Here is a 26,244-nt window from a genome sequence, read left to right as displayed (position 1 = left end):
CCGATTAAAAAATATTAATTACTTATTATTATTTTCATAGTGTATCATTCGATTAAATGTGATAATACAGAACTAATATAAATGGTTTTCTGTTTCTAATTTCTCATGAATAGTACTTGTTTACTTTGGGTCGACAGGTCTCCCATTGCGCTCATTAACATATTCGGATAAATGAGCAGTACTGTAATTGGAACAACAATGGAACATGGTTCGAGATGCTCGTTGCGCAACACTTCCAGCACCGAACAATTATAACGTTATGTTCTTGATATTTTTTCTTTTCTAAGAATGGTATATATAGCTAGATTCTACTTAGATTCAGATTTTCATTAAAGAGTCGAAAACCTTATGACCTCTATATCGAGTGAGAACCAATAATAGTACCTGATGAATACCGTGTTTTGATTCTGTCAAATAAATTGCAAAAGTGCAGGATTAATTTAACTTAATTGGAAAAATCGGGTGAGAAAAATAATCTATGTCAGTGTTGTACCAAGACAAGGAAGTCTCAGTCGCAGAGTGACGTTATTTGTCTCCCCTTGTGACTATGCCGAGTGGAGAGACAAACAATATAACTCCTTGACTGTGACTTCCTTTTCTCAATCCAACCCCAACATAGATTCTAATACTCTAGATGTTTCATTATTTCAAGGACAAGTGTAGCTGAAATCGATATCTTATAGAAGATATATTCTTTCTTTCTAATCGTTGTATGCTAATGTAATATACAGAGAGATATATAAAGGTCAAATATCGTATCATCTGATAACATTTGTGACGCTGAAATAACTTGCTTTATCCAGTGCTTCCAAATGTAGTTCTAAATGATACAGTATTATCGTTTCATTTCTTTAACAATTATACTTGATATGATTTAATAAAATAGCTGAAACATATTTCTTATTTCTTCTAATAACCCACGAATCATGTTTGGTTTATTTTTTATGTTTATCTCATCACATTACCTGGATCAACTGAAAGAAAGAAATTAATTATGCCTATCATGATGTGTAGTTTTGTGTCTTGACATTTTCCTCTCTCATGCAATTTAACCGTAGCAAATAGCATTTCGTTGTAGCTTCAATACCACTATCCTCGGAGGTTTCAAAACATAATTGATTTTATTCTTCTGCACTAAGCAAAATATCACATTACCATCATCACACTGACATTTAAGAGCTGTAATTGAATTAGTTTTAGTTCTTCAATGTTCGTTAATAGAGTTTCCCTTTCAAGTTTTTTTTTGGGTGGTGGCAATAAAAATACTTTAACTTCTTGTACGGGGGGGGGGGGGGTTTCCGAATCTCATATTTTCACATTTTATTTATAACATTACATTTCCTTGGCAAGGTGTTGCCCCTGCCCTAATTTTACCAGCTTCACGACTCGTCTGAGTGTTTTCCACAAAGAAAAAAAAATCATTATAAAAGTCCAGAAATTTATCAGAGCAAGTTTCCAGAAAATCTTCGGGACATACGCATGCGCAATTTGCAATGAGGCATTATCGACAACGTTTGTGCCATATAAAGTAAAGTGTCAATTTTAGCATTTAGTTACACATGTAAGATTATGAATTTTCAATGTTATTAGAAATAAACGTGGACGTTTTGAAAGAATTTAGGGTAAGAAATTACTTTAACCTTGCTTGTTGGTCGTAAAAGGAATTAGCTTGCTCCGCCACTTTTGTTTAGCATACGTCCGCTTCATCTGCGTCTGCTGGTTTACTTTAAAATGGAATTTATCTCATCATACACGTACTTAGATTACAGATAGTCCACTACATGCAGTTTAAGACCGAATTAAAAGGTCTAGACTAATTATATTCCCCAAGTATTGTGTGAAGTATGAGATCAGGCCGGTCTTAAAGGTCTCAATCTCCTCAACATCCAAGACGTCCCATGACAGTCTGATCCATTCCCACGAGCATCTTCTAACGAACTTACTTACACTGAATCCTTGTCGATCCTTCATGAACAAGCCCTCTGTGGTGCAATTGAAGAGTTCGTTAGTTTTGTGATGTAATTTAGTATTGAGATAATAATCGGATAGTGCACGGTCTTGTATGGAAGTAAAATATTCTTGAGATTAGTGGTAGTCACAGCGGCTTCGAGAAGGTTATTACTGTGCCAGATGATCCCAGCCTGTGTACAAATCATATCTGTTTACTATTCTTTATGTATTAAAGCCGAGTGATTTATTTGCCTTGCCCACAATTATCTTTACTTGTTGATCCCATGGTAGCTTGCTGGAGAGTTCCTTGCTGAGATATGCAATATTCTCTACCGCCCCAGACATGTAAAGCAGGTGTAAGTTGACTTATCATGTAAGATTTCAGAACATTTTTGTCTATACGTAAGTTTTTCTTTGCTTAATGCACATCTAGATGGATTCAAATCTTAGAGGGACACTCTCATACTTGAATTCATTATGGTGTGCATTAAGCAAAGAAAATCTAAAATATGAAGGTGTCTATGGAAACAGGCGACTTGTCGAAATATGCGGCTTCGTTGCACCCACATATCTGGCAGTATGTCATTTACAGAACACACCTTTCTTTAAATACAGCCATATGTAAAATTCATTGCAGGTAGATAAATCTTTTATAATTTTTATAATTCATTATTTATTAACTGCGCTTTACTAACTAACTGTGGGTCTTCCATGCATGAATTTCTTCTTTATTTTCACAAAAACGATGATGATTATGAAGAAGGAAAGAAGACGAAAGAGATGGCGATGTTTCAAAGGAGCAGGATAATATATCTTTGTACAAACTCTAAATTTATCAATTTTTAAGAGGAAATGTTTTTCGAAAAAGGTTGAAATTTTCACGAGTAAAGAAATTTGATGTCATTTATTGCATGCACAATGTAAATTTAATATTACATAAGCATTAAACACTTGTGTGACGTAAATTGACAGATTATGTGATTTATAAATGTCATGAGAATATATGCAATTAGTTTATAAGAAATATCTTTCTATAATACCCACGTTTGAAATATGGATTTTTATCAAATACCATAAGAGTTCTTAGTGGCAGCATAAATATAAAGACAATTGACTGTCCAAACATGTTTTATTTTAGCGGGGTTTTCTCTCCTTAAAAAAGTTTCAGAAAATGACGCAGACATATTTTCTGAATACCAGTTGTTATGACTCTTTGGTCATAAACTAAGTAACAGAAAGAAGTAAAACAGGTTTTGTAAAATCTACCAAACAATTTAATTAGCAAAGTTTAAAACAATAAAATTTAAGAGGATTTTACAGTATTGTGAATTGAATCTAAACTAATCCTGAAAAAGGTCTATTAAAGTACAAAATAAGTCAAATGTTCCGTATTAATTTCAGATCCACGAATATAATGGTCCCCCAACAGCCCTGACGTGTCAAATGATATTGTCCAGAACTCCTTTGAATAATTCACAATGGTCCCAGAATAACAGCATAGTCCAATGATCACTTAATATTTTCACTGAATGATCGAAACTATTGTTTCCTAAAAATAATATCTAAATACAACATAAAAATATGTCGGCAGACTTGATGATAGAACACAATAAATAAGCATCACGAAATCGTCCAAACGACAGGTACTTATATATAGGCATAAAAGGTGAAACACATATTGACCCTACTTGTACCGTGACAAATTGCAAAACCTAATCATCGTAAAAACATTCACATGATTTAACCCATCCAAAGGGAATTAACTGATGAACCTATCCAGTGGGAAACAGCGCTAACCTTGTCAACATATTTACTAATAATTTGACTATTAGTAACTGTAAACATTCATATATTTATAGATCCTATGCCATTTCACGTTCCAGATATTTTAAAATGGAACCTGTGCATGTACGAAATTTCAAATAAAGATAATCACTACAATTTAAAGTCATGAATACAATTTATAGAAATTATTGATATAAATACCAAAGTAAAACAATAAAATCTTACTTGACGGGACTGGTATTTCACCAGCCATTGTGATCTGGCCCGGTACACTTCAGAATTAGGCAGGACTAGTTACTTCATTGCTGAAACCTGTTATAGTAGAACAACAATAAATCCTCCGACTTTTTTCTTACACGCACGCTTACCTAACATATACAGAAATGCGGGCAGTAGATGCAAATACATACATACATACATACATACATACATACATACATGCATGCACATAGATACATACATTCATACACACATACATAAAGACGAACGATGTTTGTGCTGAAGATAATTTTTAATAAGATTAAAATTATAGTTTCAATGTTAAAACATTGTTTAATTGTCAAATGTATGTCAAATTGTACCCCAAAGGCTAATACAACCTAAAATCCCCAATACATATACTTTTAGAATCGTTGCCTGCAAGATCGATTGATACTGCAGTAGAGAAAGCGATGATAAAGGTTATGTTAAAATCTTAGATGAATATAAATATCTCTTTCATAGAGTTTAGTGCTAAAAGTACTCAAGCTATATCTTAAGTACTTCATTTTTTCATAACCGAAAGAGACATAAATTTGTGTTTGCTAAAAGTGCGAGGAAGTATTGTACAGACTGGCAAGTTAGTGTCAAGTAAATTGCACGAGAAACTGTTTCAGTGTATTGGTTTACAGCCGTGCGGAACCTCGAGCAATTTAATATATTGATCAATGTCGTCACATGCTTTAAAGTAAGTTCTCCCATACCTGTTGTGATAATAGGTATGTTTCTGAAGTGGTTGATAAATTACGTCACCAGCCTTTCTTAAAACGAGGAAGGGGCAAAGAATAGTTTGAAACGGCGAAACAGATCACTTGACATATTTAACTAAATATAGATTTGATCTAAACAACGTGAAAGACAGTGCTGAGTGGGGAATATCTCAGGGATCAGATTTTGTATGGACAGTACATATACATGCTCGTATCAATGCTACAAACGAGTAACTGCCTATGTTTCGAAAGTTTAAATATATCCTATTAAGATAAAGACTAAATAGAAAGCCTGGATATTCATTAAACTAATGCATACAGATGCTTACGAAGTTTGGAATAATCTCTCTTCTTTTTGCTCTGTTTCTCTCTCTCTTTTTTATTCACGTGGTCTATAAAAACGTTCAACTCGAAGTGACCAAAATATAGGCTTGCCAGTTTATGTTGATATCAATGCCCATTGCATTGAATCGGGGTGGGGAACTTAAGCGTCTTGGAGAAAGTTTTAAATACTACCTACGTACAATACATTCGTAAATGATTACCTCGAGCAAGCTAAATAGAAACTCTTCAACCTCTTATAAATCGCTACCAAAGTACTCTCTTCCTGATAGAAAGAACATAATCCGTGTTGTCCAGGCTTGAACTCTTCACTTGTTTCTTACAAAGCACAATTAAATGCTGAGATACCCTCCCTCTTAAATCCTTTAAATCACAGTCCTTTGGCTTGTTAAAGACAAATTCGATTGAATATTGAAAAGGCACCGCAATATGGTACCACAAGCGACATAATAATAACAATGAGGACTTTGCAAAGCGCCTAATCTTTAGAAGCTCTAAGCGCTTTACAACATTAGACAACACCTATAAGATAATTTAAAAAAAAAAAAAACATATAATAATATTATTACAAAAACACACCATGAAATTAGAAAAACATTAAAAAATAACAAAACATGCTGAGAATATTTCAGGTCGGAAACATTATTAGGTCTTTAAGTTTGTTCTTGCAGTCGAAATTAGTGAGTTTTGAGAGCCCTCTTGAATGGGATCACTGTGTCTTTGTGTCTATGTTCAGTGAGCAATTCATTCCAAATTGCTGGGCCTTGGTATGCAAAAGAACGCTGTCCATATGACTTCGTCTTCATAGTGGGAATAATGAGTATATGATTGTCAGAAGAGGAGCGTAAGTATTTTGCTGGTGTGTAAACATGGGTGAGATCGGATAGGCATGTTGGACTAGAGTCCGACAGTGAAATGTAGCACTGAGAAAAAATTTTGTGATTGATTCTGGGTCGAATGGATAGCCAGTGTAGGGTACAGAGCAGCGGGGAAGTGTGCTCTGATCGTGGTACTCTAAGTATGATCCGAGCAGCTGTGTTTCGAACTTTTTGAAGTCTCTGGAGTAGATAATGAGATAAACCAGACATAATTGAGTTACAATAGTCCAGTCTTGAAAGTACTGATGAACACACAAGTGTTTGAGGTAAAGGATGTGAATGAGAAAGTCTTTGTGTTGTGATCAGAATGGCCTCAGTTTTATCATCATTCATCTGCAGCTTGTTCCATGTCATCCATGATCTCACATCAGAAATGCACCTCTCTACACCTTGGATGGTAGCATCAACTTCAGTTGGGTGGCTAGATTTGTATATTTGGGTGTCATCAGCGTACAATTGGTGAGACACTGGATGATAATCTATGACACTTGAGAGCGGCTGAGTGTACAGAATGAAGATAACAGGTCCAAAAACAGACCCCTGTGGAACACCACAACATAGATCAACAGGCTGGAGTGTATTCCATTTGCAGATACAATTTGTGTCCTGTTGACCAAGTAGGATTTGAACCACAGTAAGGATGTATCATGAATGCCAAGTACATGCTGGAGACGGTGAAGTAATATATCATGGTCTATTGTGTCAAATGCTGCAGACAAATCAAGGAGAGTGAGGACTGTAATCTTTCCGCTATCAAACGCAGTGAGAATGTCATTAACTACTTTTAGAAGAGTAGTTTCAGTACTGTGGCAAGGGTGATATGCAGATTGTATATTGCTAAAAAAGACTGTTTGAATTTAGATGAGATACAAGCTGGAATAGAACAACCTTTTCTAAGATTTTTTATATGAATGAGAGATTAGAATCTGGGCGGTTGTTCTTTAAATCGTTATGATCTAGTGTTGGTTTCTTCAGCAGAGACTTTACAATGGCAGTTTTGAAAAATGATGGCAATTCCCCGGATGAGAGGGAGGTATTAATAACATCAGTTAGTGAAGGCAATACTGGATCTAAGCACTCAAGCAGCAGTGATGTTGGAATTGGATCAAGTTCACATGACTTTGGTGCACTCTTCATCACGATTGTACGTACAAAATCCATAGAGACAGGTTCAAATGCTGATATTGGTTGCCGCTCAGATTCTGTATCCCAACTGTATGGTGACGACTAGTCAATTGAAATTGTGGTGTAAACATGTCCGGAAGGACGACTGGAGAGAAGGTAGTTGGAGGCGGTGTTGATTTGTTCCTTGACATTAGCTTGTTAGTAATCTCAAAGAGCTCTTTGCAGCTGAAACTTTCCATGATCTTTGTAGTGTAGTGGGCTGATTTCGCTGCATGGACTATATTTGTGACATTCTTCTTAGCGACTTCATAGATTTGCTTATGAATAGTGAGTCTGGTGGAAAGACAGAGCTTCTCAGCTTTACGGCGGTCTCCTTTAGCAGTGCGAAACTTATCACTAACACTGCTATACCATGGAGAACACTTCTGAATTGATACTCTGCACTTGGTAGCTGGGGCATGTTTGTCAAGCAATGAACGCAGACAGTTATCGAGTTGTTCTGCTGTAGGAGGTAAGCAAGTTGTTAGTTTTGCTTGGATGTCGTGTATTAGTTTGGTTCTATTTATCATACGGAGGTTTCTCTTAGTAGCAGATAAAGGTGGAGGGTTAGGGACTGATACGTCAAGATGGCATATAATGCAGAGATGATCTGATGCAAGGTCATAGGATACCAGGGAGGACCGTAGAATGTTATCATCAGGTTTGTGAAGAATCCAGTATAAAATGTGATCATGTTTATGGGTGTGTTGGTTAACTGACTGTTTAAGATTGAAAACATTAATGGAATCTATGAGTTTTGATGTATTTGAGTTTCCGGGACAGTCAAAGTCAAAGTTTAAATCTCGAAGAATAATCAGGTTGCCACCTATCGAATTTTCGTAGTCCAGGAGATTCGGAAACTGCTCCAAAAAGAGAGAGTCAACCAGCTTGTTTTTTCTACTTGGAGGAGGGCGGTATAGGCAGAAGAAATGGACTGACCTTTGCTCCAGTGTGAGTGTGGTTTGGACTAGTTCAAACGATTTGTGGTCGAAACTGAATGTTGTGGTGTAGTTAAGACGTTTTATCATGGAGTTCTTTGATATGACATCAATTCCACCTCCGCGAGAATTACGGGGGAACGACTTGATGGAGTAACCAGTGGGTGTTAGATCCGTACACGTGGGTTCTTCGCCTGATGTTTTTAGCATTGTTTCTGTCAGGAAAAATATGTCAACATTTTGGTCGTTGATAAAATTAACTATTTCTGTGCGCTTTTCCGGAGGTCTTACTGACTGAGCATCGAATAATGCAATGCGTAGAGGTTTTCTTGGATAGTTGACACAAAAGTTGACGAATTAATAGGGATTTGAACTAGGTTATCTAAATTAACGGTCGAAATTTTTTTAATTATGGAAGTTTACATTATTTAGCCAAGTTGACATACAACTGTAGTAGTTTCAAAGTTGATCTAGAACTAGCAAACCTAACACACGCATCTCCTGTTTATGCAAATTCCATCTTGAAACTTCAACAAGTAAGAATGGAAATGTGTTGATAATTAAATCGTTTATGCCTGTCGCTGTCTATTATCCTGCAAATGGTGGCACTAAATAATATTTCACTGACATTAAATTTATCCAAACCCTTAAAGCAATTAATGTGACCCTGACCACAATGTTAAAGGATTAAACGAGCATTTTGCAGAAGGAATCGTCACGTTTGTTTTCATTTTCATCCCAAACACGGGCAGGAATCCATTAAAGGTTTTAGCAGCTATAAGCTATATAACTTTATCCAAATCATTAATGCAATATATTTTAATTGTTATATTGATATCAAGGTCATGGGGGCAAAATGACATGACATAGAATGAATCGCCTTAAAATTATACTAACCCATTTCAAGTATGAACACAATCTATCAAAGTACCGATGAAATATAAACGAATGCAGATATCATTCCAAGTATGAACACAATCTATCTAGGTACTCGGATGAAATATAAACGAATGCAGATATTTTCTTAAAACTAAATCTTAACGCAGATTTTATGTTAAGTGTCATTGACCCCAAGTTTAAAGAGACGTGGAAGCGTACCTTTGAATGATTTGCCTTTAATTAATCTCAGTTAAGAACAGAAACCATCAATATATTTAGGAAATACTTGCAAATGAAAATCTTTAACCGAAATCGTCACGCAAATTTCAGTCACCTTAAAGCAAGGTCATAAGGCAAATGGGCATTCCGCAGAATCAATTACCATAGATTCATATTGATGCATGTATTAGGACAGAATTTTTTAGTACAAGTAATAAGATTGAAATTTTCTCTAAACTGTATTAAAAGTAAGTTTTGATTAAATTATATTGAAAGTAATTTCTTTTAAAATATACTGAGATTAAATCCAATTATTTCGGTATTACAATTATATTTTATTTAATAGAGACTGCGCCCGTGTGTACAGAAAGGCTAAACCGTCTTGTACATGCATTTCCCTTGTATCATGAATCAGAATAGAACTAAACTCAGTAAGTTCTATAGATAGTGAACTAGACGAATTCCAAAGATTTTTCTAGAGGGGCAAATGAGCTGATCTTCAGAATTACCTACGTAGTGACGTACATAGACCCAGACGATAGTCTGTAAGAAACTATGAAGCCTCACTTTGAGATTCTGGTGAACACAAAAACAAGGCACATGTCCATATCTGGCTTTGTCCTAAGAAACTGACATAAAAAGCGTCAATCCGCGCTCACACCAGTTTATTCGCCAGAAACTCAAACAGCCTTCTGTCTTTACAGGAAAGATTATCGTCTATGTACAATTTTTCATACAGTATAAGGATTTTTAGTGTTATAAGAATTTTTAGTGTTAAGATGTTAATCTAACATCAGTATGTTTAAACATTAGATTATTTTAATATTTCTTTACTATTCTTTGATATAATATATTGGAAAGTTTAACTGTTTGAAGAACTTATATTTACTTGTAATTATATTATTGATTATAGTAAAATGAAACGTTCACCTACCAACTTCATAGTAAGTAATAGCTAAGTTAGAAATAAAATACTCTTTAAATAATAGAGTTTAATATGTTGACATTTTAGAATAAATTCAGTAACATATATTCCAATTAAGGTATTAGTCTGAAATATTGAATTTTAGATTCTTTTGCTATGGTGAATTTATTAGATATGTAATTATCTGTATTATATTCTAAAAGGCAGAAATTACACAAATGTATGATGAAGGTAAGTGAAGAAATGTAGTTTTATATGTATCTTTTATATCCGTAATTGAAGCTTATGTAGTTTGATATTGGGATGTAATTTTATATGTTGAGCGTTTCAATAAAGGTTTATTCGCCAGAAACTCAAACAGGCTTCTGTCTTTACAGTATACCAAGTACCTCTCGCAAGCCAAAGATTCCCCAAGATATAGCTGTATTTACACCGTTATGAGTGGCACCCTCTTTCAAGAGAGCCCATAACTCTTCTCTTCTCTCTCTCTCTCTCTCTCGCCATGGGCAAAGACATTTCTTAAATGATGATTAATTTCTTCTCATAGCAAGAAATCAGAAGAAGGTTATAATATAAACAATCATTATTCATAACACATGTAAAATATGGCAGGAATCCATCGAAGGGCTTAGGAACTTGTGTAAACAAAACACGAAACATTTAACCGGCCTTAGCAAACTGTTGTCAAGCCCCACCCGTGGCGGAAAAATGGCTGCCATCTTTCACTTCCCGCTAACGTATAATGAACATTAATCCGACCCATCATTAAATCGTGAATAATGCACATATATGAAAGCATGAGATAATATTTGTAAACCACAACTTATATACTATTGAGAGGTATCAAATATCACGGTTACAATTATAATGGCCGCTTTAACGTGCACTAAGAGTTGACCTTTATTTAGTACCAATCAGAATAATGAATCGAATAGGACGTTTTCTCAAAGTTTACTCGTCATTACTAAATATTGTGCCGCCTTCCCTTATCAAGAAATGATTTTTTTCAACCTCCGTGCAGTGCTGACGTAAATAGCAACAAAATAAGTTGGTATATTTTAAAAGCTAGTCAATTAAAAGCAAACCAACTTACCCATAATTTTCTTTTAGTCGAAGAACGTTGCTAATGCTTGCACTGACAGATAAAGTATCCCATGATAACTATATTGGGGATAATGTGGGATTTACTCAGAACTAAGTAACAAGGAACGTGTATTTTAAGAAATATTTTCAAGTTCATCCTAGAACTTGAATTTACTAGAGTTAACTGGAAATTGTTTGTAAAATTTAGTTTTAAGGCAGTGTCAAATGCATCGATTATCTGCGCGGAATTTAGCTGCATGATTTTAAGAAAAATAGAGATTGAAAAGTTTACCCTTGGGAACCTCTTGTGTATATAATAACGGTTAGTGGAAGTTATACCGATTGAAAAAGATTAAGATATTAGGAGGCAAGATAAATGAACCAGTCAAACCACGAGCAAGCAAGGTATCATGTATATTGGACTATTGGATAACTCGCGTTACATTTAGAAAAGGGTGAGGGAGGCCAGGTGACGTTGATGATAATGCAGAGGGAAATTAGTATTGCTTTGGCGGTACATTGTCAAAGAAATAGTAGGCAAGTTCCTTTACCAAGGACACATTAAGGCAGCCAACCAAGCCGCCCAGTCGACCATTTTCGGATTGGAAGTGTGATGCATTACAAGTAAATCTATGGCGGCTCTATTTTGTAAAGGAATAATAATAGTGTACTTGCACTTTGGACATTTCGCTTATTCGTTGTGTATGATTAATATTAAAACTTAATTCTAGCCATGTGTTATCTTTTCCACATTGTAACACTGTCTCAAAACAAAAAGTTTGTTTTCTCTGACTTTATTGTATTTACTTGTGCATGTAACAAGATGAACCGGGTTGGGGTCAGATTACAATGAAGACACTAAGAATGGTAACGAAAATACAATGTTTATTTAAAGATGATTTAAAGTTAGAAAAAAATACATATATCATATTCGTGCACAAAAGATCCAAAAAATTGGAAATTTAACAAAGCGCACCGAGTTAAATAACTGATAAAAATAAAACGGTTCCTTACTGGAATGAACTCCAATTGATGTAACAAGATAACCGGGTGGGATATTTCGGATTAACAACAGAACACGTTTTGACGACACATATATATGATTTAATGTGGCGATTTATATGAGTAGTGGATTATGAAGATGTGTGCGTATTTATAATCCAAATATTGGATCTATTTAACATAAAAACGCACAGTTTCAAAGATGGAAAAAATATACAAATAAATTTAGTTCAGTAACCCTAAAACACAAGATAAATGATTTCACAAATGATTCAATAATGGAAAGATGAATATAGTTCACTCAAATAGTAAACAATGTAAGCCAAATGATTCCATAATGGAAAGATGAATATAGTTCACTCAAATAGTAAACAATGTAAGTGTTTACACATAGTAAAAAATGTGTATTCGCTCAGGTAGCGAAATTATGTCACTAAACAAGAACGGATATACAATCTATCCTTCCAGTCCTGAATAATACACTGGGTCTTACTAACCCAAAATTAGCATACAGCTAAAAATACATGTGTGGAGATGCACTCCGTCACCCGTGCACCATATCCGCTCCACAGCTCCTCTGAATCAATTTCACAACCAATATAGACTCCGGACCCTCGGAATACTATGATCACTTGAAACATTAGACCCTCCGGACACTTGAAATATTAGACCCTCCGGACCCCCTGTCCTTTGACGGCTCTACAGCTGGGTCACCTTAGTCCCTCTGGACACTCCGGACGCTAGACATTAGACGCTCCGGCACCTTAAACGCTCCGGACACACGGACGTTTCTACCCTCTGACAACACCGGACACCCCGGATATTCCTACCATCAAAAACACTCTCACTCAGCTGAAAATATACCCGATACAGTGTACTACACTTGATACAGACATAACGTAAGGACGTTATACATGGTAAGTTATAAAGATTATATTATAATGGCAATTACAAAACAGAGGTTCAATAGTAAACCTAACCCTGCTTGATAAGACAATAGTAAACAATATAAGTCCTGCACTACGTCGCAACAAGAATAAAAAATGCACGCATTATGGTATGTAAAGAAAACTATAACAAACATGCAAAGGCAAATATGGTAATACACTAGTTATCACTTAAAACCCAAAACATTACCTACCCCTACAGCTGGAGTTGTGCGAATCCTTTTAGCAGGCCGCTTGCTGACAAAACCATTAGTATTGTAAAGGTCCTTTACATGTAGTAACGTATTTATACCTTTAGAATTTTCGTTATTCTTTATCAAAGGCACCTTGCACGTGTTGCACAGGACGAATCGTACTCACGATTTCGAAATACATAGACCATATTATAATCACCCTCGGGTATCGTTGTACAGAGAAAAGAAACGAAACCCGAGTACATGTATTTAATTAACAACATTTACACCATTCCGTGACAATACCTCCCCCCTAAAAAAAAGTGGTATCACTTTTAGAACAATCACGGAATGTGAACAATGAATCATTATTAAAACTTCCAATTTTCAGACCGAACGAAATGATTTGCTAATTACACCCTACTTAAAAAATCAGCCCCCACATTTTCTGACCCTCGAATTGCCTCGATTCGAAAACTGTATGGTTGCAAAGACAATGCCCAACGCATCAATCTTGCATTGGTGACCTTTGCTTTATTCAAATATAAAAGCGGCTGATGGTCCGTTTGCAAGGTAAACTCCCTCCCAAAAAGATATGTATGGAATTTTCCTATTCCCCATACTAAACCTAGGCACTCCTTTTCAATCACGGAGTACTTTTCCTCTCTAGGGAGCAATTTCCTACTTGCATAAGCAATGGGCAATTTCATCCCCCCTTGCTCCTGTAGCAAAACAGCCCCAAGACCTGTATCGGACGCATCAGTCCTCAGTACAAAAGGTTTATCTATTTCCGGCAACTTTAAAATTGGTGCACTTACCAGTTTGTGTTTTAGAGTGTTAAACGCTTTTTCCTGGCATACACCCCATGAAACTTTATTCGGTTGCCCCTTCCTAGTCAAATCCGTTAATGGGCTGGCAATAGCCGAAAAGTTGGGGACGAATTTCCTGTAGAACCCGATTAGACCTAGGAAAGACCTTACTTGTTTTTTTGTCTCTGGTCTAGGGGCATTCCTGATTGCTCCTATTTTATCTGGATGAGGTTGCAACTGGCCTAGTCCACTTACCAGATGTCCCAAACATTCCAGACTGGAATACCCTATGCTACACTTAGTAGGCCTAACTGAAAGGTTTGCAATGTGAAGTCTATCGAACAGATCCCGTAATACCTTAACATGTTCATCCCATGTATGCGTGTAAACAAAGATGTCGTCTACGAAGCTGTCGACGTTTTCCGTTCCGTTTAATAATTTGCGCATGAGGCGAACGCACGACGCACCGGCGTTGACTAAACCGAAAGGCATAACTTTAAATTGAAACAGTCCTTTGGGAGTCGCCAATGCCGTTAACTCGCGGGCATTATCGGCGATGGGTATCTGCCAATATCCCTTGCTTAGATCTAATTTGGAAATGTATTTATGACCTGCCAATTTTGAAAATACACTTTCCATATCTGGCATTGGTTCTGCATCAAATACGGTGATCTTGTTTAATTGCCGAAAGTCGATGCAAAACCGGTTGGTCCCGTCTTTCTTTCTGACTAACACCACGGGGGACGAGTACGGGGAGTTTGAAGGTTCGATCACTCCCTGGTCTAACATTTTCATCACTTCTTCGCTGATTGTCTCCCGTGCATTAAAGGGTATCGGATATCCTTTAATTCTGATAGGCTCAGTGGTATTCAATTTGATCTCGTGTCGAATTAGACCCGTACAGCCTGGTCTGTCCGTGAACACATCTGGATATTTGGACAAAACCTCCATCATCTGTGTACGCTGACCCTCCGATAACTCAGGGCATACATTTATCTGGTCAATACTTTCTTTACCCACGTCCATGGGGTATTCAAGGGGTATTTCTGTGCTGGAGACGAATTCCGCTTCGTCACCAGACCTATCCTCTATCACCGCAACGCATACTACATTCAAAATCCCTTTATCAATCGTTTGTCCAGGTCTCGCTACGTAGAGTTTAAGCATATTGGCATGAAATGTCTTGGACTTCCCCTCCATATCAATGATATAATCCATTTCGCCTTTCACCTGTCTGACTTCATATGGCCCTTTCCATTGGACTAGCAGCTTGTTGTTATTCGTTGGGAGAAGCACCAACACTTGATCGCCTACGTCAAATTTTTTACTCCGAGTTCCTCGGTTGTAGTACTTGGCGTACCTACGACTAGATTTCGCGAGTTCGTCTTGCGCCATTTGACAAGTACTTTCTAATCTTTCGCGCAAATCAACTACGTAATGGTATGTGGTCTTAACTTCTTCGTCCGCGACCTCGTCTGTCCACAGTTCACGAAGTATGCGCATAGGACCACGAACTGTCCTACCGTAAAATAGTTCAAACGGGGAGAAACCCAAGCTTTCCTGAGGAACCTCACGATATGCGAACAGAAGGGCGTTCATATATCTATCCCAATCCTTCGGTCTTTCCGCACACATTCTCCGCAACATTTGCTTCAATGTGCCGTTGAATTTCTCGACCAATCCATTGCACATAGGATGGTAAGGTGTTGTGCGTAACTGTTTAAGGGACAACAACCTACTAATTTCTGCCATAAGATCTGAGGTGAATTGCGCTCCACAATCCGTAAGAACCTCTTCGGGCACTCCGACCCTGCTGAACATGTCTACGAGAGCTTCGGCTACACGTTCGGTTTCAATTGATGGCAAAGCTATGGCTTCTGGATATCTGGTAGCGTAATCTACCAGTGTCAAGATGTATCGGTTTTTCCGATCTGTATGCGGAAATATTGGTCCTACAATGTCGATGGCTACTCGTTTGAACGGAGTATCTATCAAGGGCATCTGACCTAACGGTACTCTAGTTACCCTGCCTTTAGAGATCGTCTTCTGGCAAACGTCGCACGAGCGACAGAACCGCGCTATGTCGCTATTGATGCCAGGCCAATAAAATTCTTTTAATACCCTATCCGTTGTTTTCTTTACGCCTAAATGACCTGCCATACTCGACTCGTGCGCGACCTTTAATACATGTGCCCTAAATTTCTGGGGAACCACTAATTGCAAGAACTTCCTATCCGATGTAGAGTATTCCCTGTACATTAAACCCTTTCGAACAAGGAATTTAGAGGAACCCCCGTTCTTACACTTTCTCACGGTACCCGTTAATGCCTTCTCAGAGGTTGCACGTAAAGACGCGTCACGTTTTTGCTCATTTTGGAATTCTTCGCGGGATATATCAGTAATGGCTTCCGGTACTTTTAACTTACGCAAAGGTTTATTTTCCTCCTTTACCTGAGCCCTAGTTTGCACTGCCTGGATGATAGGGAATCGGAAATCTGCTATGGTTGGGAGTCTAGAACCCGGTACGTTGCCAATCGTCAGTTCATAGATCGGGTTGGCTACGCATAAAGCTTCCACAGTCCCGGTCAAAAAAGGTGTATCTATCATTATCCTTGCAACTGGAACGTGGTCGATTGTCTGGTCAAGCAACATGCAAGGTGATTTAAACCCAAGCAATTGATCATCGCGGACTAAGCTCCGTTTCACGACTACAGTAGTGCATCCCGTGTCTCGTAGAACGGTGACTTCTTGTCCGTTAACAGTGCCGTTTGCGGTCGGCACCCGTGCCTCTGGAAAAATACACGTGCCGATTGATTGGATCACATCGCGACTGATCTCTGAACGCACCACCGGTTCACGCACTGCTTTCCGCTGAACTTGCTGGGAAACATTAAGTTTTCCATTTACCGATCTTCTGCCTCTAATGGCTACCGCTACTTTCTGGACTGGTCCCTTCCGCTTAGGACAATAGTGGGAGATATGACCCACTTCCTTGCAAATGAAACATTGCATGTCACTCCGCTTCCCCTGGTTACTCCTACCAGATTTTCCAGGTTCCCTGGGTTTTCTGTCGTTGACCTGATTCCCACCTTTGACATCTCGCGTTATGACATTCTGCGAACCTCCCCGAGCTTCGGCGAACAAATCCGCCCGTGTGGCCATTTCATGTACATTTGTGAAGGATCTTTCCTTCAAGAATAAATATAACTCCTTGCCACAAGTTGTTAACAATTGGTCACGAAGCAAGAAATCGACAAGACCCTCAAATGTCCTGACGACTTTACCACATTCCACCCATCGCTGCAAATAATTGCAAGTCCTACTGACGAACTGTGTGAATGTTTCGCCTCTATCTGGTTTACTATACTTAAACTTCTTGCGAAACCCTTGCTCGGTTAGTTCATATTTCTTGAGAAGTGCCTCTTTCAACACGGGGTAATTGAGCGAATCGGCCGTGGATAAACGCGAATACACGTCTAACGCTTTACCTTTCAATAACGCGCTAAGATGGAGCGGCCAATCGTCTTTCTTCCATTTTTGTACCGTAGCATACCTCTCAAACCTATTTAGATAACTATCCATATTATCTTTATCGTCTTCAAATGGGGGCAATTTTGGACCTTTCAGTTTAACATCATGTTCCCCCTCTTTTTTAGCTTGCAATAGCTCAGAATTTCTTAGATGTTCCTTCTCCCGATTTCTATCTTCCATCTCTAAAGTTTCTAACCTTACCTGTTTTTCCCTTTCTAACTTCTCACTGTCTGCTTCCCTTTCCCATTCTATCCTTTCCCTCTCAGCCTGTTTCTCTAGTTCTATCTTACCCTTCTCTAATTCTATCATTTCCTTCTGGGTTTCCCTTTTTTCCCTTTCTAATTCCCTCCCACCCTGTTTCTCTAGTTCTATCATTTCCTTCTGGGTTTCCATTTTTTCCCTTTCTAATTCCCTCTCCTTTAACCTTTGGTCCCTCTCCCGGGCTTGTTCTTCACGAACGAAATTTCTAAGGGACTCCCCTTCATAACCAAACTGTTTCTCCAGTTCTACCAGTTCTTTCATAGAAGACATTTCAAAAGTTTGGTGGTGACCAACCTTAAAGTGCAGTTTTATACAAACCACGTAATTACCACAAACCGTATTTTCTTTCACGAAATGCAACAAAAATATTAAATACAAAAAATAAAGTAATATTAGGTATCTACCTAACCTTGGTGCTTTGTCAAACGCATCTGAAACACACAAAAGGCATACAAATATAATAAAACAATTTCAGTGCTCTGTTATATCCGAAATGATCCCACTTCTGACACCATTTGTAACAAGATAACCGGGTGGGATATTTCGGATTAACAACAGAACACGTTTTGACGACACATATATATGATTTAATGTGGCGATTTATATGAGTAGTGGATTATGAAGATGTGTGCGTATTTATAATCCAAATATTGGATCTATTTAACATAAAAACGCACAGTTTCAAAGATGGGAAAAATATACAAATAAATTTAGTTCAGTAACCCTAAAACACAAGATAAATGATTTCACAAATGATTCAATAATGGAAAGATGAATATAGTTCACTCAAATAGTAAACAATGTAAGCCAAATGATTCCATAATGGAAAGATGAATATAGTTCACTCAAATAGTAAACAATGTAAGTGTTTACACATAGTAAAAAATGTGTATTCGCTCAGGTAGCGAAATTATGTCACTAAACAAGAACGGATATACAATCTATCCTTCCAGTCCTGAATAATACACTGGGTCTTACTAACCCAAAATTAGCATACAGCTAAAAATACATGTGTGGAGATGCACTCCGTCACCCGTGCACCATATCCGCTCCACAGCTCCTCTGAATCAATTTCACAACCAATATAGACTCCGGACCCTCGGAATACTATGATCACTTGAAATATTAGACCCTCCGGACCCCCTGTCCTTTGACGGCTCTACAGCTGGGTCACCTTAGTCCCTCTGGACACTCCGGACGCTAGACATTAGACGCTCCGGCACCTTAAACGCTCCGGACACACGGACGTTTCTACCCTCTGACAACACCGGACACCCCGGATATTCCTACCATCAAAAACACTCTCACTCAGCTGAAAATATACCCGATACAGTGTACTACACTTGATACAGACATAACGTAAGGACGTTATACATGGTAAGTTATAAAGATTATATTATAATGGCAATTACAAAACAGAGGTTCAATAGTAAACCTAACCCTGCTTGATAAGACAATAGTAAACAATATAAGTCCTGCACTACGTCGCAACAAGAATAAAAAATGCACGCATTATGGTATGTAAAGAAAACTATAACAAACATGCAAAGGCAAATATGGTAATACACTAGTTATCACTTAAAACCCAAAACATTACCTACCCCTACAGCTGGAGTTGTGCGAATCCTTTTAGCAGGCCGCTTGCTGACAAAACCATTAGTATTGTAAAGGTCCTTTACATGTAGTAACGTATTTATACCTTTAGAATTTTCGTTATTCTTTATCAAAGGCACCTTGCACGTGTTGCACAGGACGAATCGTACTCACGATTTCGAAATACATAGACCATATTATAATCACCCTCGGGTATCGTTGTACAGAGAAAAGAAACGAAACCCGAGTACATGTATTTAATTAACAACATTTACACCATTCCGTGACAATTGAAACGAAAAATGTACTGAGAAAAATTAAAGAAACAAAGATTAACGAATCCAACAATATGATCCCACTCAAAAAATGATTTATATAGACAATAACGAAATTTTGACGCAAACAGCTATACAGTATATGTTGTCACTTCAACAGTGAGAAATTATGTTTTCGCTTCAACACTGAGAAATGATGCAGTGATAGATGACACGTTTTCACTTCAACACTGAGAAATGACAACTTTTCACTTCAACATTGAGAAATGATACGTTTTCACTCCAACAGTGAGAAAGGATACGTTTTCACACGTTTTCACTTCAACAATGAGAAATGATATGTTTTCACTTCAACAATGAGAAATGATATGTTTTCACTTCAACAGAGAAATGATACGTTTTCACTTCAACAGTGAGAAATGATACGTTTTCACTTCAACAGGTCCATTGGCATTGCAAACCGACCGGATTCCTTGTCCAGCGCGTCCCTCCAGTTCTAGTACTGTGCCTTGACATCCATACCCTTTTTTAAAAAGCATATAAAAAGCTATGGAAAATATTATCAAAACGTAATTGGAGCTGATTACAAAGACACTTTTCAAAAATCAAGGAAGTGCAAGGTAAAATGCTGACTAGTCTTTTGTTGCCCTTATCCATCATACTCCACCAGAATGGTGCTCTAGTCTGAATTTTTAAAGCATTTAATGGTAGGCCGTAAGTCTGCATATTTTGGTCCACTACCACGCCCTTCAAAGAAATAAAGAATCAGATTTTCTTCCGAGCTTGTAAGTTTCGCAAAATGTTTTAGTAATATTTTTTAATTTTTATGGGACATATGAGTTTTAATAGCTCACTGTTCAGTTAGGATTTGGGTCATTATGGGTGTATTTTTTTTTTCATCAAATACGTCAATGGCGTGAATAAAATATTTTATTAACAGCATCACCGAAATGTTTCTGATCAAAATTTGTTCAGTTCCTGAACACGATTTTCTCACGTATGTTTGAAACATGGTATTCCTTTAGTGTTGTTTGTGACTAATGCTTTTTATCTTCAGATAGTTGGACTTACGAAGGTTTTGTCCGTATGTTAATGATCATAGTGAAAGTGCCTATTAGACACATTTTAATACTTGGTAAAAATAGTATTTACTTTTAGCAATCTTTATCAGAATCAAATGCAGCATTTGCTACCCTTGAGGATTTGTAGGAACATAGAACCCCCTCCCACAGACTCATTGTGGCGGAAACACATGAATATTGATTTGGTTTGGTTGCATTCTAAGCTTTCAATTCGTCCAAAAGGTATACCAGATATAATGGAAATAAGTAAACCTATACCATTAAAATTTCATTTTGTTTTTAAAACTCAAGATCGAAACCTTCAACCTTAAATAAATCCTTGGTGAAAGAAGTATCAATTTTAGTCCCCGATAAAACACAGATCAAGAAGATTGTCCAATATAACTAACACCGTCATTTAATTTACATCTAATACAATTTTTATGTCCTGCTGACTTTATAGGTCGTCTTGGGTTGAACTAAGAGTCGAGTCTTCTCTCGTGTTTACATCGTCGCATGTATTTTTATTCGTGATGGAAAAGTCCGGCAAGGGGAATAATTGTTCGGACAAATACTGACAAGTAGTTGAAGAATTGCGTCATGTTGAATGATGAGCATGATACTAATCGAGAGTCCTCCACTAATACGTCGCTTATTTTATTACCGGGCATACGCTGGTCGCAGAAATGTTGTACTGGTTGGAAAAAACAGCCTGAGATTGGAAAGATACCTTTTGTGCATATACGGGACTCGTCGTTTCCGGCTGAGCATTCATAAATGGTGTTGGACAAAGATATACATCTTGCAAGGTACCACAGACTTCACGTGTCACACGCAGTGCCATTTTGTTTCTCCTTAAGGATTTACTGCAGCTACCAGACATGTATTGAGCTGGTCCAGGGTTAAGTGAAATATCTCCCCACAATGATATAATAATGCAGAGGTATACGTGTATATATTAAACTGGAACACCCGAGTTCCTACCTTTGTTGTGTAGCGGGAAATTAGTATTTCTTTGGCGGTACATTGTCAAAGAAATAGTCGGCAAGTTCCTTTACCAAGGACACATTAAGGCAGCCAACCAAGCCGCCTAATCGACCATTTTCGGATTGGAAGTGTGATGCTTTACAAATATAGCTATGGCGGCTCTATTTTGTAAAGGAACAATAAAAGGTCAGAAGGATAATCAGGGTACACCTCCTGTTATCAAAGTTGGAGGAAGGTTAAGAAAACAAGAAATATTGAAATTGGGAAATATTTTTGGAACTTTTTATACGAATTGTGCGAGTTACAGTTTATTATCCACCGATATGATATTTTTATAGGTTACATTAATGATCCACTTATGGCTGAAGCACGTTCAGCTGTATTGCCCGACCTGTAAACATCTTTCAGTATGAAATCATTTTTGCAGACACAAATTAGGCCAATTTTGAATGATATATCTGAAAGCAGTGTGTAACAAGATGAACCGAATTGGGGTCACATTACAATGAAGACATAAGAATGATGAAACGAAAATACGATGTTCAGTTATAGGTAATTAAAGATATTACAAATATCCATACCGAATTCGTGCTCATAAATTCCAAGACTGGAATTTTAACAGTGATGCGCACTGAGTTAAATAACTAAACGATAACTGAAATAATGTAACGAAAAATGATACGCTTCCGAATTGGAACGACTTGTACGATTTAGTTCAAAACGAGCAGTCAACAATAATAGATGAAATTTAAAAAAGGTTAGCACAAAAAGACAAATAACTCAACCAATGATACGTGATTTTCAAAAACAATGATATGGTTTCACTCAAATAGTGAAAACTAGTTTCATATAGACAATGACAATTTTTGACACAAATAGTGATAACTGGTTTAATATAAACAATGACAAGTTTTCACTTAAATAGTGATAAATGATTTAAGATAAATTGGGACATGTATCTTGCGGAGTCAAATCCATAACCACAAGGCATTGCAGCCCCACCGCTCTGCCGGATGGTCAAAAAGGACCACGAATGGTCCGCCTCTCACGGTCTGCCTAAGAAACCGTAGAACCTCTTGTTCCCTGCAGTCTGCCTAAGAAACCGTAGAACCTCTTGTTCCCTGCAGTCTGCCTAAGAAACCGTAGAACCTCTTGTCCCCTGCAGTTTGTCTAAGAAACCGTAGAACCTCTTGTTCCCTGCAGTCTGCCTAAGAAACCGCAGAACCTCTTGTTCCCTGCAGACACGTTGTCCCGAAGCTTTGGCCCCTCACCACGAGATAACCGCCATCTTCCTCAGGGCCAGCGTCATCACCGACAGCAGCACACCTGGTATATATCAACCCAAATTAGCACCACGGTTAAAATAACACCTACAGTACGGTGCAGACACAAACATACAGTATAGCTCCGTTACTCTCGCTCTATCACTCCGTCACCCCTTTAGCCCATCACTCCTTTTCATCCCGTTTCCCCTTTTCAGCTGAAAATATATATAAATCCGTGTAATATCAGCGACAAGGTCATGTAGAACATCCAATGATGTATGTGACGCATGTGCGTAAGTGTATTTGATCATTTTATAAAAATCATATCATCGGGACTACCATATAAGGTTATCATAATAATCAGGTTTAGATGTGAACCTGTATCTTGAAGTAACATTCTCTCTTCGCTTAATTCATGCAACTTTAATGTGAATAAAATCATTATATTTAGTTAGTGAACATGAAAACAGACTATTATACAATCTAGCATTGCATTACACAGTTCATAAGTATCAAAAATACACAATAAATATTAGAACAATAAAACAATTATATCCTATAATACACATAGGAAAATACAATTCACTTACCTCTACAGCCTGATATATTACGCTGTAAAGTGGACAGCTTACTGACAAGACTTTCCGTAATATGTAGTTTGAATGTACCATGAGAATATGTGTACACTGGCTATATTGCAATACACAGCCTGTGCGCTCACGGTAAAATCGGTTTTCCCATCGTGTGCACTTTGTTCGTGCAGCATGGAGTGACCCGAACTCACTACATCGAAATAATGTATGATGTAGATAAACCACCATCAAGTAACGTTACACACAAAAATGAAACCCGAGTACATTCTATTCCAAATAACCATTAACAATAAATATATCAAATTCCGTAACACAGAGAAACATTTAAATTTGATTTTGAGTGAGCTTAGTAAGTCAAGTACAGTTGGATATTTTGCATTCTTACGAATCAAAGTTTAACAATTAGGCTAGCTTTGCATGCAATCAATGATGTCAAATGGAGAACTTTTTCAATATTTATAAACAGCGTGATAACTTCCTTGAAGAATATAACCGAAAGAAGGGATCTCTGTTTGGTCTACATATCAGATAAAGGTAAAATTCTTTTCTTTGTTTTGACTTTTATCACCTCAATTCTACAGCTACATTTAACAGCAAATTGCAAACGGACATAACCCATCACATTAAAGTTAAACATTCTTCACAAGTGAACTACCACAATGTTATTATTTATGAGCTTCTTGAAGCATAACCGGAACTTTAACATTACGCAGCTTAAGAACCAGACAGGAAATCTGTTAATATTGTCCATAGGTTTAGAGTGTGGCAGATACTCGAGGACCATACGAGAAATTAATATTGAGCTTATATAGTAACATTATTAATAAGGGTCGACATCACATGGTATTACATTACTTTGAGTTGACTTCAAGTCGACCTCACATGGTGTTACATTACTTTGAGTTGATTTCAAGTCGACCTCACATGGTGTTACATTACTTTGAGTTGACTTCAAGTCGACCTCAGCAGCAGGGAGGGTAATCAGATCTAGGGGTTCCAACAAAAAATAAATCTTCCAGAGAAAACTTTCCATTAGAAAGGTTCTATTTACCGAATAGAAGCTTCCTGGGGGAGGTTACTCGTTACTGAACCCCTTTTCCATTAACGAAACCTTAGTTTGAAGATTTAGCTGGAAAAAAATACTCTACGTGAATTTTAATTTTTTTGGATTCTGTGTATACGACCGACTCTGGGTAGGTACCCTCCCTGCTGCTATTATCTAATTGAGTAGAGTTGTAATTAGAAGATTATGCAGGAGATTATAATCAGAAAATTATATCAGCATTAAAAGATTTTATCTAGACCTATTCGATATCTTGATCTGGGATCATACAGATTTACCGTTACAAATCCATATGGAGTAGCTTGAGCTCGTGAGAAAAAGTTTCTGAATTTATTTATATCCATATCACCGCCACACCAAGTTTGGTGAATATTTCTTAGTGTATGAGAATCAACACCATTAAAAACAACTAAAATATTACAGTTATCTCTGATTACTTTTGGTATCTGAGTATACCTCTGAGTTACATAAATAACATCAGTGTTTTTGTGTCGACCACGGGAAAATATTCTAGCAGGATTAGTTTGTTTATCTAACATTACGTCGTCATATACAACTAAATTATTAATCGATCCATCTAGATCATCAACTGAGGGAGCCTCCTTAATATCTGTTATAAAATCAATAATATCGTTACCATCATTTAGCAAAGCTGCGTTGTCATTAAACTCTTTCAATACCTGATAACAACGTTGATCATCCACAGATGGTGCAACCAAATATAACTTATCCCATTTTAGCCATCTCATTATCAGATTCAATAATAATTGAGTTTTTTCCGCTCCCTGATGGTCCAATTATTATCATTCTAATCGAATTGGGGCGCGCGGGAACAAAATAATTTTACAAAATTCACGAGAAGATCACATGGGAACAAAATAATTGTTGAATTGGGGCGCGGGAACAAAATAATTTCACACAATTCACGGGAATACCGTCGGGAATCAAAATAATTGTTGAATTGGCGCGCGGGAAACAATTTGTGCGGAGACAAAATAATCTAACAATTGGTGCGGAGACAAATTCATAAATCAAATTAATAATCCTGACCTCATATGGTAGAATCGTCAACGATCTGATTTTCTCGCCCCGATGTGAAAATATTACATCATCATGCGATTGTGGAAACTAGCATAATCCTTACAAATAATATTTGTTTGTGCCACTTTCCTCAGTCACCAACACCGGCGCGGAAAAAACATTTTTTTTTGTCCTCTCGAGGTTATCATCGCGAGTGAGGAAAGTGGTTTTTCCTTATTATAATATTGATTGTGCCACTTTCCTCATTCATGGGGCTGACTCACGTTGATAAAAATTCCTCCAACGACGGTATCGGTTTGTTGGTTCTTGTGTGATAATCGACAAGACATCTATATCGAGTCCCGCCACAATCAATACACAAAGGAATTTTACCTCTGACGCCTTTACTACAGCTAATACAACGCTGAGGACCAGTAGAGCCGTTACTTTTACGTGAAATCTCTCTGTGGTAGCTACAAAAACGATCTCTGCAATTTCTTCCACATAATTCAGTTGACCCCTGAAGAAGCCAA

The 26,244-nt window shown here is 37.3% G+C and overlaps 2 protein-coding genes across 3 annotated transcripts in view; one reads left to right on the top strand and one right to left on the bottom strand.

The window, feature by feature from the left end:
- Positions 1–11,195, bottom strand: part of LOC149779663 (uncharacterized) — an 83,504-nt gene extending 72,309 nt beyond the window's left edge. The window contains exons 1-2 of one of the 2 annotated variants that reach the window (XM_089940481.1): positions 11,142–11,195; positions 3,961–4,047 (exon numbers count right to left, since the gene is read on the bottom strand). In XM_089940481.1, coding sequence (XP_089796607.1) covers positions 3,961–3,988 — 28 coding nt within the window. In that variant the 5' untranslated portion in view covers positions 3,989–4,047; positions 11,142–11,195. Of the gene's footprint in view, positions 1–3,960; positions 4,048–11,141 lie in introns of those variants that run through there. The other variant, XM_089940482.1, reaches the window with a different exon arrangement.
- Positions 1–26,244, top strand: part of LOC149779661 (uncharacterized) — a 232,750-nt gene that overhangs the window by 118,499 nt on the left and 88,007 nt on the right. The gene's annotated exons all lie outside the window — the stretch shown is intronic.

The sequence above is a fragment of the Sinohyriopsis cumingii genome, chromosome 17 (assembly GCF_028554795.1).
Source record: "Sinohyriopsis cumingii isolate HCF-2022 chromosome 17, ASM2855479v2, whole genome shotgun sequence".
In the NCBI taxonomy this organism is placed as follows: Eukaryota; Metazoa; Mollusca; class Bivalvia; order Unionida; family Unionidae; genus Sinohyriopsis; species Sinohyriopsis cumingii.
Note: the sequence above shows the minus strand (reverse complement) of the source record. Positions and strands in the feature narration are given on the sequence as shown.